General features: G+C 32.5%; 1 protein-coding gene across 2 annotated transcripts; it reads left to right on the top strand.

Moving 5' to 3' along the window:
• Positions 1-1,000: 1,000 nt before the first annotated feature.
• On the top strand, positions 1,001-14,719 carry LOC108914539 (zinc finger protein 507-like). 2 transcript variants are annotated; one of them, XM_018720366.2, is made up of 4 exons: positions 1,001-1,246; positions 1,358-1,612; positions 1,729-2,051; positions 13,110-14,719. In XM_018720366.2, the coding sequence occupies exons 1-4, from the start codon at positions 1,130-1,132 to the stop codon at positions 13,915-13,917; spliced, it is 1,503 nt and encodes a 500-aa protein (XP_018575882.1). In that variant the 5' UTR covers positions 1,001-1,129; the 3' UTR covers positions 13,918-14,719. The 2 variants fall into 2 exon arrangements, with proteins under 2 accessions (XP_018575882.1, XP_018575881.1); XM_018720365.2 differs by having other exon boundaries at positions 1,307-1,612.
• The last annotated feature ends 1,767 nt before the right edge of the window (positions 14,720-16,486 follow it).

The raw sequence follows: 16,486 nt of genomic DNA, 5'->3' as shown, positions 1-16,486 counted from the left end.
CCTAAGGGCCACCTTAGCAAAGCGCATCCCAGGCTGCATAGCCGCACTACCCTACCCAACCATACCACACATAAACATGACACTACCCCCGGGGTTTACACAGACGAGCCGGCGAAGCAAGAAGAGCGCCAGAAGAAAGGGCCCTAGCCGGCGGGGCCCAGCCAGGACAAAAGGAGGTCCCACAAAGCGCCTACACCGGCCGCATTTGCGGTCGGGGTAGACGACGGATGGGGCCCACCTACGAAGGCTGTCCTGGCCTACACGAGATGAGGCAGGATAAAGAGGGATAATCCCCCTCGATCCCAAATCATTGAGGCCAATTTCTAGCCATAGAATAATGGCGCGCGGTTTATAGGTGTGGGGACAGGACGGTGCCCTGAGGGACACCGGCCTCCATGGGACGGGTGGTGGAAAGGGAATCTTGGATTTGGATGCGGAATTTTTGGTGGTGAAGGTAGGATTTTATGAGTTTGGTAAAGGATATGAACACCGTCTGCCCGCATGCGCATTTTTCAACGGGCGTATACATTTCGACCACCTGCACGTATAGTTTGACTTTCGACCAGACCTGTAATGGGTATGGCTAAATAAATGTGGTAACAAGTTTTTCAAATATTTCAATGCCAAGTTGCTCCGTAGCGACCGAGCCTAGTACATAGAGTCAAATCTTGGTTCTTCAACGGAAATCAGAAACTATACCCGTGCATTGGAATTAGATACATCCAATTTAGGTGGTCTATGGGGTATGTACTTGTACTACACATTTTATTAAAGCGTTAGACATCATCAGTTTCATGGAGATCTTGACAAAACATTTCGATCAACGTTTACATTTTCAACCACCTAATTAGATCGTAGTTTTCGCAAAACTTCTTTCAGTTTCCTAGATATTCTGTCCCTCTGATCCCACATCTATGGCACAGTCTAGATTTTATATATTTTTAAACTGTGTCTATGGGTTGTTATGTTATATGACAATGATATTTAAGGTTATGTTTACTTACGTACGAACGAAAGGAAGTTTATTAGTTAGAAAATATAAATGAGATGAAATTCTTTATTCCCTAGCAAAAAGGAAGATATTAGAAAATCCTTTTAAGGCAATTTATTAACAAAATAAATTGTTTACATGGAGAATATTGAGGAGCAACATTGTAGGCTATGCCTCAATGTCATAAGCGATGATCAATTTGAAGAGATAGAAGAAGCTACCAGAAATATTTTTGACATTATTTTATTAAATCTGGTACGTTCATTAACAGGCTTAGCCAGTAAGTCTTACTGATTATATTAATCCAATTTTTAGGATTTTGACAACTCGAATAAACACATAATATGTAACGATTGTTCACTACAGGTAAGAGAAGCATACGAATTTAAGTCGATGTGCCTCTATACTGACAACACCATAATTCCTCATGTCGATTATGAAACAGGATGTTCTGTTGACTTAAGAGAGATTTATGTAAAGGAAACAGAAAACAAGCAGCTCATGAATACATTTAACAATGATCATAAAGTTTGTCGGTTATGTATGCAGTTAACAAGCAGTGAATTTATGTCGGTACATAAATTAGAGGTTGATATGATCGAGAAATATATTCCAGAAATAGTAAGTATATAGCGACATACAGCAATATACAAAAGCATGCTGCATTTTTTAGCATTTCAATAACTATATAAAAAAATTAAGGTTGGACAGTTAAATTTTAAAAATGTACTTTTTAGAATTTCAGTGTCGTCAAAGATCCCATTATTTGTAAACGGTGCTTTGTTTCCTTCAGTACCCACAGTGGTTTCATACAGAAATGCTTAAAAATAAAAGAAAACGTTAAGAGTGTTCATGGTACGAAAGTCACTGCCAGTAAGGCATGGACTTCATCCTTAGTTTCTCCCGTTAAAGTTGAAGAGATCAGAATAAAATCTGAATTAAATGAACAGGAAAATGAGTTTATCGAAATAGGATCTGCTGCACTGAAATCTGAAGATAAAGAGATGTTGATTAAAACTGAGTCTATAGATATAAAAGCAGAAGAAAATGATAAAGAGAGGTATGTAACTCAAAATTGTTCAAATAGAGGGGGGCTAGTTCTTGGTTCGACAGACTATCTGCTTTAGCGTATTTCAGAATAATAAATCAATATTAAATAAATTGTTGAAACTAGATAAACTTTATATCACGCTTAACCTATTCACTGCAGTATGTAGTAAAAGTAGTAAGTACCCATTGCTACATATGTAATTGGCCCTGAGCTTTTAGAAAATATGGTTTTTTCTCCACCTTTGAAAGCACGTATAATTTTTGGGGCAATAGTCTCCTCACAGACTCTAATGCTTCTTTTTCCATGCCTGGAGGGAAGTTATTTTTCAAATTCGTTTTTGCAAATATAGCAGGCAACATATAGCAGGACCAACAGAGTAAAATAAAACAATATGTACCTATTCCGTTGCCATGCATTCTCCGTAATATCTTCAACTTCCCACTGTGATTTTAAAACATGACTCATAGTAATTAATTTTTTTAATACGTATCTCTTAAAATTTGTTATAGAAGAGAATAGAATTATATACATGTTGATAAAATATATTATTGACTTGTCAAATTGATTGAAACTTTTCAGTCCTCAATAAAACAATAAACTGATCAATCATGATTCAGATTGAATGGTGGATTTTGTATTTTTGACATAGGATTTGTAATCGTAACTCCAAAAATCCGGTATAATAATGCTTTATTGCCCAACAATCAAGACCAGTAATAGGACAATTACATATAGAACAATAGGTAAAGTAATAATGACTAATAAATAGAAAAAAAAAACTGAGAGAATAATTTATATAACTAACAGAAATCTTCATCTACAGTACCTGAAATGATTAATAAAATAGATTTTAAGCTGGTATGATTTATATCACAGAGATGGGACACCGTATTAAATAAGTTGCACATATTGTATACAGGAGACTTAAATAAAAGATTAGTTCTTCTTCGTAAGCAGTAAAAAGTATCGGTATTTCTAGAATTATGCATAGGAACATGAAAATTAATTTTACTCAAAAGCTCAGGACAATCAGTTTGACCATTTAACAGGAAGGAAAGTGACTGAGTTTAATTTTCTCCTCAAATCCAAAGTTCATATATACCTAGTTATTATTTACTCCTTATGTAAACTTGTACGACCGAGCGCAAGCCCGCCATCTGTCTATAATAAGCTAAAGTTTAAGCTGCCTCATAATTTCTAGATGGCAGGCGAATGAATTCTATTAATTTGACCCATTCATAATTTAGGACCTGTACACTGTACAGTAAGAATGATTTGGTTTATTCCGCACTTCGCGCCTACATTTTTCATCTTACTGACACGTATTCCCGTGCTACCTAACTCAAAAATGTTGTTACTTATTTACAGGGTGCTAACGCAAAAACCGCTCATCACCTCCGTTATTTTATTTGATACGAGAAACACCGGTAATGTAAAACTTACCTATACTGGTCGCATTTCAGGAGTCAGACACGTAATTTATCATTCCTCACCACATATCTCTAAATATAAGCTTTTTTGCGAGCGAAGTCGTATGTTGTAGTATGTGTGGTGCGAGTGAGTGAAGAGATTTCAGGTACCATATGACAACTAAGATTAAAAGAGATAGAAATAGGAACTACAAATCAGATATTCACTAATATTCAGTCGCCAAAAAAAGGCTTATCATTTTGAAGACATCTTCAGTGTAGTAAAGTAGACTACAAAGTAACATGTCGCATTAAAAACAATTATTTCTTGTAATTTAGTTTTATATATAGTGTAAACATTTAGTGTAATATATAGATTTTGATAAAAATATAATGAATATACAGGGTGTCCCAGAGCTATTTTGACAAGTGTTATCTGGGATGTTGTTCTGCATATTCTGTTACAAAATAATTAGTTACAGGAATAATTCTTAATTACTTTCAGTTTTCCCTGCCATTTTGATACTTTCTGGTCAGACATTTTATTAAAACAACTTGTATAGGTGTCTGAATAAGATCACATAATATTTTTTAATAACGCATAAAACTGCACAATTAGTTATTAGTTAATTTGTTTATAAGGCCTAAGGCCATAACTTGTAAACTATTCAATTTAGTTATTATACAGTGATTAGGAATGGGAGGATGCGATGCCAAAACGTTCTGGTAATAATAACACAAATGTTTAATTCAAAAGTGATACATAAACTTCTTATGTTTATAACTTTTGATCTAATCAATATTTTTTTACGCTCGAGGGCTAGTTTTGTAGACCTTTTGAAGACGAAAAAAAAGTACTTTAATTTTCTCGTGGAAATGAACGGAAAAAAGTTATAAGCGAAAAACGTGAATTTACGTAAAAATTATACAATTAACGACCCTGTAAACAATCTTCCCCCCCATTTTTATGACTGTGGAAACTAATATATTATTGTACATAATATTTAGCATCGATAGTGATAAATTCAGCTTGCCGAAACAAAAAGTCACGTCCAACTCTATATTTCCTGGCCTAATATAAAAATTTCAAATTAGAACGAGTTATTTAGGAAAAAAATTCTGGAAATGTCGATTTATTCCCATATATTACGCATATTGTATTGTTTAAATTAAATCTACCAATCCTGACAGGTAAAATATGCAGTGTAATTACTAAATAAAAGTGATTTTTACTGCAAGTACTGATGTCTACGCGATGAATGTCAATCAAAATAAATGCAAAACAAAAACTTATTAAAGTTTCTAACCCACACTGAAAAAACTGTATGCATATTTATTGAATAATTGTTGTGTTTTTATATATAAATTATGTTTGAAACAGTACCAGAACCAATTTTGTACTATTTTTATGCATTCAATTTGTGGTATTTTTACACACAATTTCTGTTCAGTATTTCTACAAAACTTATGCGATAAGATTTACTGAATTTATGCACAATTTTACTGAAAAATACACAATTCTGCATTTAAAGCAAATTATTTGTGCATATAAATTAAAAATCATATGTAAATATGTACTGCTTTCAAAACTGCATAAGTTTCTATATAATATTAAAAGAAAGTATTCAATACAATTGAGTAAGTGATATACAATTCACTGCAAAATTTAAAAATACTCCTATTAAATAAAATATTATACAATAATTGTGCTAATTTTATGCACAATAACGATTGCATAATGTATTTTGAAAATATGTATAGCGATTTTTTAGCAAATTTTCAACGTGATTTACTGCAATTGTAAAAAATACATTTATTTCCTCGGTAACTCATTGTAAATTATTATTTTATTATTTATATTTGTATGTACTTCGGTACCGCGCTCTCCCTTTTTCAAATCGCACGGTGTCACGATATCACTGTGTTACGCTTAGCCTAGACAAACACAATCTGCGCGCGAACTCACAAATCCAGTCAGAACCAGCGTTGCCAGATGGGAGAACATTACATCTTTTAGAGGTTTTTTTCACATAAAGGGGGGGGGGGGGATTGTGTTGAACAGAAGACATTTTATCATCCCAATGATTTACATTATCCACACTCTCGCACGGCTTTACGTAGATGTTGGTATAACAGGGTTCGTAGTGGCCGGGAAAACCGGGAATACCGGGAAAAGTCAGGGAATTTGTTATTCTTCATAAAAAACAGGGAATAGTCAGGGAATTTTAAAAATATTCATGAAAGTCAGGGAATTTGATGTTTGCAACTGGAAATTTTGTGAAAGCCGACCCTGGGTTCTTGAAAGAGAAAACTATTTGTGGTTTTGAAACCTTTATAATAGGTTGTTAGGGTATAAAAAAGATTTTGGAGTCCAGTCGAAAAAAAATTTAATGCATAAACACCAATTAGTATGTAAAAATGAACTACAAGTGACCTGGATTTTTTTTTATAAGTCAGGGAAAACCTGGAAAAGTCAGGGAATTCTTTATTACTTTTGAACTATGAACCCTGTATAATTGAACAAAAAAAAATTAAAAGAAAACAGTTTTTAAATTTTAGCACAAAATTATTATAGGTGTTTAAATTTTAGCGGGAAATTTTATTAGGACGTCTGATTATGAGATTACAGATATTTTATTTTTTTATGTAATGGGAAATTGCAACATTAATATTATCAGAATAATATGCAACAGATAAATTGTTATTGTTATATTGTTAATTGTTAAAAATTGTTAATAAGCATTATCTATCTTAAAACATAAATTTTTCAGAAATTTTCTTTGCGGTTTTTCAAGTAACTCTATGGCATAAATAGAATGGATTCCAAACAGTAGAGCAGTATTCTAGTTTATTTCTAATATACGAAAAATATAAAATAATGAGCGACGCGATATTAGTAAACGATTTACGGTTGCGAAGTATAAAACCGTAATCCTTCATTGCATCATCGACCTTGGACACGATATGACATGAAAAAGATAATTATAACAATATAACTATAACAATAAAAACTTATTTTTTTTTTCGATGCCTCAATCATCTCTGCCTCACTGATGTTTTTAAATGAAATACTACAATGCCAAAGTCGGAGGAACGTTGGTATGATTATTAATCTTGGGTTCAGCAAAAATGCTGTGAAAAAATTCTGCAAATGCATTAACAATAATTTGTTGATCATTTATTGTTTGACCGTTATAGTTCATACTTCCAGGAATTCTTGTGGATCGGTTTTTTGAGTGAATAAATGAGCAACATTGCTCGGGATGATATAATCATTATAAGCCAATCCAGAACAATGCTTAATATATGCTCACAGCTCTTTATATTCACGCAAAAACTCATGGCGACCAGAATTCTTAAACTGCTTAAAGCACCGTGCCTTCCTCTTAATACTCTTAATCATGTCAGCCGTCTACCAAGGTTGATATTTTCGTTTAAATACTTTAAATTTCGGAACAAAACTATTGAAGATAGCATAAATTTTGCCATAAAATAAATCAAGTGCAACATTAACATCTATTATATTCTTTAAAAATGACCAGTCAATATCCATCAATGCACCATACAATCCCGCAAAATCAGCTTTTCTAAAGTTATAATTTGCCTTACCCCGACAGGTATTGACACCAAACTGCTTTTCGCACACACCCAGACTAAAAAAGTTAAGAACTATTGCAGGATGGTACTGTGCATCTTCCCCAACCAACGGTGCATTAATCCTATTGATAATACATGACAGAAGTGTAAATGCAAGGTCAAGAATTCGACCACGCATATTCAAAACAGTATTTATCTGCTTAAGATCACACAAATTCATAAAATAAGTTATTGTGAAAGTGTGCTTGTTACAGTTATTTCCAAGTATAAAATCACGACAATTAAAGTCTCCAACAATAACAATACTTCCATCAAGAGCTGATAGAAACTGTTCAAATTAATCAAAGAATAGCTCATAATCGCCAACACAAACATCAGGTGGAATATACAGGGTGTCCCGTTCATGTTTCAAAAAAATTTGTGTGCCAGTTCCTCATGGAAAAATAATAGGGGTAATTCATGCAAAGTTTTTTTTGACGCCCTGTTTTCGAGATACAGTGTGTTAAAGTTGTTACTTTCGAAATGGTTTTTCTTAATTATCTTTAAATCGGCTAAAGATAAAAATGTCAAAATTTGTAAACGAATAAACATCAACTGTGCATTAAGAATAATGTGTAAACAGTTTCTTTCTGAAAAGCAGTGTCGGCAATACAGGTAATTGGAGGGGTACATTCGAAAAAAAAATGTTAAAAGTCAAAATTTATTACATTTCTAAACGGTTCTGTAAACTCTAAAGCAGGCATACTTGTCGAAATTCGGTAGCATGTATCATTTTAGAGAAAAATGAAGTTGCATAGAAGGGAATGGGGGACAATTTCAGTATCTACTGTAATATTTCGAGTTTGCATATTTATTTAATTGTGCAGCTGTTTTATGTATGTCTCCAAGTGTGTTTCCTATTTTTCTGTTTTTATCACTTTTTTTTGAGCACTCATGTCCATCAACAATTCAGTCTATTCAACTATTGTTTATTTTAGTAATGATAGTGTAGTAGTTTACAAAATCTAAAATTAGTTATTAATAGATAATTAATTACCATAATCTGTTTATTTTGATTTACTTTTTTAAATGTTTGTTTACAAGAAACTGAAACTTAAAATAAATTTTATTTTATTTTTTTTTTAGTTAATAAAATATTTTACAATTTAACTGTTTCATATGATACGTAAAAAATTAAAATTATAGTCTTAAATGCAAATACTGTTGATAGCTAAATGTCTTCAGCTCATTCAATGATAAGTTCCTCTTTGAATTTAATATTTTGTTAATGTACTTGTGCCGCTTTTGTGAGCAAAAAAAATGCAATTTCATTTTTCTCGAAAATGGTACATGCTACCGAATTTCGACAAGTATACCTTTTTTTTTGTAGTATCCTTTAGAGTTTACAGAACTGTTTAGAAATGTAATAAATTTTGACTTTTGACATATTTTTTTTTCGCTTGTACCTCTTCAAGTACCTGTATCGGCGACACTACTTTTCAGAAAGAAACCGTTTGCACATTATTCTTAACGTACAGTTTATGTTTACTCGTGTACAAATTTTGACATTTTTATGTTTAGCTGATTTAAAGATAATTAAGGAAAACCATCTGGAGAGTAACAACTTCAGCACCTTCGAGCATATACTCCTAGAGGCAGCCTTCAGTGCTGAGAAAGCGCGACTGGTGTGCAAGAGAGAAAGGAGAATAAAAGGACATGCTATCTCTCTCGCTCCGCGAGCTGATTGGTCGGTGCGTGCTCCCCTTTATGCCAATGACCGTCCCGTCCTGCACCTAATCTAATGTAGTTTGACTAGTGATACATGTGCATATACATTATTAGTTTTTATCTTCGCGAGAAATTTTTTCGATTTTATTATTGTTTATTATGCAATAGCAAAATGCCAGCCAAATGTTGTATTTTAAATTGTAAACGTCAACGCGATGATCCTGACTGTCTTCATTTAAATTTCTTTCAGTAAGTATAAATGAATTAAAGTATTAAAAAAGAGATTATTAATTATATTGTAAAAGAAAATTTAAAAATAGATTGGGATAACTTTTTCAGTTCTTTTCGTTATTTATTAAGAGTACCTAAAGATACCAAAAGAATGAACGAGTGGCATGATAACATCAAAAGTTATTTTAAAACAGATGTAAAATTACTTCCTCATTTTCAAGTATGTGCATTACATTTTAAAAAAGAATTCTTTTCTACTGGTTTAACTGGTCAGAGGATTAGACTAAAAAATAATGCTGTTCCTACTATTTTCGAAAACTATGGATGGAATGAACAAAGTCAAGAATTGTAAGATACTATAATAGTAGAGTTATTAATTAATATTCTGTTAATTTATTTAATAAACTCATTATTTTTTAATATTTATAGAGAGAAAAGTGGTTTGTTTCAATATAAATGTGAAGCAATGGACATAGATGCTGATCCTGAAAATATTCCAAATCCTTCTGACAATGTTAATCTTGAGAAATCATGCGTTATAATATCAAATCAATCGTTAAAGAGCTTGGAATCAAATGAAGAAAATGTTACTATTGATGAATTTGAAAAACCATCTTTGAAAAGCCAATCATTACTTCCATCATTAAAAGACAACAAACTGTAATTTTTAAAAACAATATACTTTTTAAATAACTTTTTATTTTTAATCGAATAATATACTTTTTGTTCACAGAGAGGAAAGCCTAGAAAGTGTTCCATCCAAAACTGTTGGGGAAAAATTGTGGCAAAAGTCAATAGCTAGTATAGATTTAGATGCAATAGATTATAAAGACGAATTTTTAGTTAGAAAATTGCTCGAAAAGTCAAAAATGGAAATAATTCAATTACGTAAATCACGTAGACTACAGACACTGAAATTATATAGAGCTAATAAGAAGATAAAAGGTGTTGGAGGATTATTATCTCATGTAAAAGAGAAGGATTCATATCAGAAAAGGTTTCTGGGATACTAGACTTAAGAAAAAATATGTAATACCACTGTAATATCACTGATTCGTAGTTATATATTGATATTATATATCAGCTACGATACACTGTTTTTCAGGAGTTTTTTTTTTACCGAAAGTTAACGCAGTGTGATTTGTTGATATTTTTCTATTTCATGATTATTATCTACATAATTATTTTTAGATTAGTACATCTTAGGCTAAATATTTTATAATAAATAACAGTCTGTAATTGGATTATTGCGATCTGTAGATTGTTCATCAATAAATAAATAAATAATCCACATAATCTACACAAAATTTTCCTTTTTTTGTTTGATACAAATTATAGAAAATGTGAAATTTGAAAAACACTAACCTTCCAAACAATTTTTTTTCGTTTCTAATGCCTTAAATAATAAGAAAAATATAGTGCTCTTAGTGAATTATGCACAGTACATTGGCACAATGGAATGGAGGGGAGCACGCACCGACCAATCAGCTCGCGGAGCGAGAGAGATAGCATGTCCTTTTATTCTCCCTTCTCTCTCCCACACCAGTCGCGTTTCCTCAGCACTGAAGGCTACCTCTGGGAGTATATGCTCGAAGTTCAACACACTGTATCTCGAAAACAGGGCGTCTAACGAAAAAACTTTACAGGAACTACCCCTTTTATTTTTCCATGAGGAACTTGCACACAAGTTTTTTTGAAACATGAACGGGACACCCTGTATATAACAATGACAATTATAGTTAGTATACAGGGTGTCCAGGAAAATGGAGGAAATTTCTTGGGTGCAGATAAAACATGAAAAAATAAGATGACAAGTAAGAACTGGTCATCTTATTTTGATTTAATAAGAATCAAATTTTACGGACATATGTGTCCCTGTGGGACGCCGCTGGAAATCGGTTTTCCTTGAATAACTTTTAAAGTACTTAATATAATTTAATAAAAATTGTATGTGATGGACACTCTTAAAATAATGTCCTTGGAACATATTTAAATTTTTTAGTTCACCAGGGGCGGGCTAAGCTTTACAACTTAATGCCTAAATTTTTAACACCCTGTATGATAAAGACTTTAAAATAATAAATCTGGGTAGCTTCAACCTTGGACTAAAAAAAGGTGCTCTTGTTTATTGTCGATAAAATGGACTGTTTATGAGAAAAAGAATAATAAACAAATTCATGTTTTATTTTTAATAAAAAAAGGACCATGATTTCTATTATTTTTTTTCGACAACAAAGTGACGTCGCTGACACATTGATCCTTTACTTCGTTATTAATTTACCGATTTTTGGATTTCGTGGAGAATTTATTTGTGAATTATTTCGACATATGGAATACAGGTTTATTGAGTCTGCAGATATGAATCTCATGTATGGTCTTTTGTTTTGCAATGCTTTACAAGCCAAGAAGGTTTTATCACGACAGCTTTCCTAATCGTGCTCTGCCAAACCAGAAGACATTTCAACAAGTTGACCAACGTCTAAGGGAGAATGGTGGGCGATTCCAATTAAGAAGGTAATACATATTATTGACTTTCTTCATATTTGTAGGAAAATTTGGAAAAAATAGTACTGATGCTGGTCTGAGAAGAACCGTACGCAATTAGAGGAAAATATTTTAATTGCTGTAGAAGGCACTCCATCAAGGCGCACTCGAAATTAATTAACATCTGGGCAGGAATCATTGTCAATTTTTTTATTGGACCATTCGTATTGCCGAAACGATTGAATGGACAACTTTATTTGTCCTTCAGAACGCTTTTCGAGATTTAATAGAACACTTATCAATTGAAACCCACCGAAACATGTACTTCATACGTGATGGGGCACCACCTCAGCGTTGCTGTGCGGGAGCAACTGAATAACGTCTATTCAAACCGTTGGATAGGTAGAGGAGGACCTATTGCCTGGCCTCCTCGATCTCCCGACCTAACGCCTCTGGATTTTTACCTGTGGGGACACCTCGAACAATTGGTGTATTCCACTCCAGTCGACACTAGGGAGGAACTTCTACAGAGAATCACGTTTCATTGTAATGTGATAAGGAACAATGCTGGGTTATTGTGGCGGGTACAGCAGTCCTCAATTCGTCGTGTCCGCAAGTGTATCAGATTTCACGGAGCCCATGTTGAACCCTCTTATGAAGTTTTTCAATAATTTCGTTAAGGTGCCTCCTGGGACACCACTGCGTTTTTTATAATTTTGTATTTTTTCGGATTAAACATCTTAAAATGAAACTTTCCTGTTATTTGAATGACTTTCGTATCGCACTTTGTTGTCGAGAAAAAAAAATTGAAATCATGGCACTTTTTATTAAAAATAAAACACGAATTTATTTATTATTCTTTTTCTCATAAATGGTTCATTTTATCGACAATAAACAACTTATTATTTTATAATTTTTTTATTAAGCCTTTATCATACAGGGTGTTAAAAATTTAGGCATTAAGTTGTAAAACTTAGCCTGCCTCTGGTAAACTAAAAAGCTAAATATGTTTCAAGGACTCTATTTTAAGAGGTCCTTACTAGTGTCCATCACATAAAATTTTTATTAAATTATATTAAGTACATACTTTTAAGTTATTCAAGAAAAATCGATTTCCAGCGGCGTCTTTCTGGGTCACATATCTACAACAAATTTTATAGGAACTCTTATTTTTTCATGTTCTATCTGCACCCGAGGGATTTTCCACATTTTCCCGGACACCCTGTATATTTTCAGAAGAAAATTCTTCAAACCTCAAATGAGAGATATATTTTTTAACTTTAACATTGTGTACATCAAAAATGAGGGTCTCAATGGCAGATGTTTGTATAAAACGACATTCTTAAATTTGGAGAAAACACTTTATTTCTTATATGTTGTAGTGTTACAGAATTTAGCCATAGAAACCATTTAGGCGATAATAATAATAAAAAAAAATTCAGTCTATTGGTTTGTCCACATTTCATTAAGTGAAAAACGTTCATTTAAAAAATGTATAGTAAATAAAAAAATTTCTTTCTGATGTTGTTTTAAGCATAAACATCAGATAAAATCAAACTTTTCAAAAATTGATTAAAAAAATTCTTCTCATATGATGGAAAATGAAATGAATATTTACTAAAAAGTAAACATTTTTCAGTTACATATTTCCGGACATTTCACCCCAAGAATTAGAAGACAAGGACATTCTCAAATTAGGCAAAGGTCAATTTGTATCCGAGCAGTTATCCGAAGTGTACATGTGTGATAAATGTAATTTTCAAAGCAAACACAAGAAGAGTTTCTTAGGTCACCAAATAGTACACAAGGAACCCTCGGCCGTGCAATTGTACAAGTGTAATTTGTGCGATTTCGTGTCTAAATGTAACAGTTCTTTAGAGCATCACATGTTGAATCACGCTAACGGCCCTACCCTTGCAAGAGCGCCAATACTCAAGTATGATGTATTCATGTGTGATTCGTGCGATTACATTACGCATTGTAAGAAGAACTTCAAGCGTCACCAAATGAAACACATGAATCCCTCAGAGGTACAGCTCCACATGTGCGATCTGTGTGATTTTAAGTCGAAATATAAAGATAGCATAAAGCTTCATCAGCTGAAACATGCTGATTCATCAAAAGTGCAGATGTACACCTGCGATTTGTGTGATTTTAAGTCTAAATATAAAGTCAGTGTTAAGAATCACCAGTCGAAACATGCCACTACCTCAACAGGGGATATGTACTGGTGTGATCTGTGTGATTTTGAGGCGAAATCCAGGTACAAACTCAAGCTGCACAAGGTGAAACACGCGGAACTTTCACAGGCGCGGATGTACAAGTGCAATGAATGTAATTTGGAGTTCAAGTATGAAGAGTCTTTTTGGCGGCACCAGTTGAAACACGCTAATCGTCCGCAATCACCGATGTTGCAACACGCTGACCCCTCGCAGATACAAATATAGAAGTGTGATTTATGTGACTTTCAAACTAAGTATAAGAAAAATCTTAAAATCCACCTCACGGGAGTTCACAAATGCGATTTGTGCGATTTCTTAGAGAAACCTAAGTTCGACCTAAAGTCCCACAAGTTGAAACACACAAACGGCTCAGAAACGGGAATTCACAAGTGCGATTTGTGCGATTTCGTGGCGAAACGTAAATTCGACCTTAAGTACCACAAGTTGAAACATGCCGATCCTTCGGCAGCGCCTGGGTCCCCCCTATCGTAACAGGCAGATTCTGTTTGACAAACTTCTGAGGTCCTCTCTGGATGAGAAAGTTCAAAGTCAGAGTTTTCTCACTTAAAAATTGCCAAACCTATAGCTTATTTAATTTTTAACATATTGCAAAAATCTATTTATATCAAGGCCTTCTGAATTAACTATTTAATTTAAAAATGGGGGAGATTTAAGCTATAAAGCATGTCACATCTTAAAAGTCAATATATATTGATGAGAATAACAAGTTCAAAACCGGTCTATATGCGTTGTGGTAATTCAATGTTAGTGGAGCTCGTGTTAGCCATTGAAATTTTTTTCTCTGCGTCGATGGAGGCACTGTATAAAAAAATATTTACTTATTTTGAGTACAACTTGCCGGACAGATAAATTCCAATTATAGGGCAGGAAAATACATAAATTTAAATTGAAATTAGTACCATAATAAAATATTGACTTACAAACAACAATAAAATAGTAACGATAAATAGAAAAAATGTATATGTATAAAGCGACAACTTTGAAGAATAAAACGAGGTTCTAAATACTACTTGATTTATTAGCCAACGATCTTTCAATCACTATACAGAGTACGAATCTTAGATGATTAATTAACTGAATAACTAATCAACTGAACACTAACAATCTCTAGTCCTATTTATACAGGGTGTCACCTAACGAATGTTATATACTCCAATGGTATAATTTAGAACCCAAATGGTGTCGATTTAACCAAACTTGCTTAAACAGAACATATCGCAAAAAAGTTACAGGGTATTTTTCTCTTTTTTATTGTTTTCTCCTTAACTCAGAACTCAGTTAACTGATTTGAGCAAAATTTGCTGTTGCTTAGTTTCTTTTCATGATTAATTATGTTCCTATTAGGTTAAATCATACAAGGCGTTCATTTTACTACAACCCTCTGTGAATATTCTTCTGTAACTTTTTTGTACGTTTAAATTTTTACATGTAACTGTCAGAAATAGATAGAGAATTTTATTCTACACAAAAAATGTATACCTACCAAAAGTCGAAATTATGCTCTCGGTTATGAAGATATTACAAAAAATACTTATTAACATATACCCCATATTTTTTGGAAACAACTAAGCATCCATACAACATGACAATTTCGATAAGTCACTGTCAAGTTTGTATTTTGCAAAAGTTTGTTTCGAAAATGTCTCGTCACAATGAATTTACGAATTATGAAATGAGAGACATGATAGGTGTTGCTAAGAGAACGTATGAAGAACTTTATCCGAATCGTAGATAGCCTTCTCATATATTGTTTGCATCTTTATCACAAAATGGAAGGTACGTTCAAAGAAGGGTACAAGACAAAGAACAAATTCTAGAAAGAGTAGAAGAAAATTCGTTGTGTCGGCAGTCACAGGAAGTGACCGCAAAACCGTTTCAACTATACTCCACACGCAGCAGTTACAATGTTTCCATTTTTTCCCCTGTACAAAATTTGCTTGAACCAGACCCGCCCGTAGAGATTAACATTTTGCAAATGATTTCTCCAGTTACATAACTGGGATCACACTTTTTAGTGGAGTAAAGGTAGCTTAAAAATATGCATTATATCGGAATAATTAGCAGAGTCTTGGATTTTCATACAACCTTTTGCAATCGCCTTGAAATGGCTTATAGAAAAAAGTTGTAAACTTATATTTGTACGCTAATTATTATTTAATTGTTTAAATAATAAAAATTGGTTTTTCAAACGTTATTTTAAATAAATCATAAAATTTCAAACCAATTTTAATCAAATTGATACTATTGGGGTTTTCGAGATCACAGATTAAGAATATAATGTTAAAAAATAAAAATTAAAAATGGCTGATCCAATATGGCCAACTTTAACAAAAAAATTTTTTTTTGTTTTTTAAATTTATATATTTATATTTATTATATTATAAATTCAACGTTTTAAATAAAACAAAATGGACCATCTTAAAGTACAGTTTTCAAGTTTCAAAAAATGATCCTGTAAAATTGCAATATCATATTTTGAACTAAAGTTCAACATGACGTGAAAAAATCAAATTTACCTTTTTTTCAAATTATTGAATATTTGGAGCGTTGTATTTTTTTAATTAAAATTTTAAGATTTTTTTTAAATCACTGTCCATTTTAAATTCTATTTCAAGAGTAATCTCTAAAAGTTTTAGAAATTAAAAAATTGGCAGAACTTTAATCAATTTTGTAGAAAATTCTACTGTTACGTAACTTTATTTACTCACTATTCCTGTAAACATTTTTTTTTTCGCTTTTAAAATCATGATAACTTGTTAGCTACAAGATTCCT

This window comes from Anoplophora glabripennis, unplaced genomic scaffold (genome assembly GCF_000390285.2).
Source record: "Anoplophora glabripennis isolate ALB-LARVAE unplaced genomic scaffold, Agla_2.0 scaffold905, whole genome shotgun sequence".
NCBI classification, from domain to species: domain Eukaryota; kingdom Metazoa; phylum Arthropoda; class Insecta; order Coleoptera; family Cerambycidae; genus Anoplophora; species Anoplophora glabripennis.
Note: the sequence above shows the minus strand (reverse complement) of the source record. Positions and strands in the feature narration are given on the sequence as shown.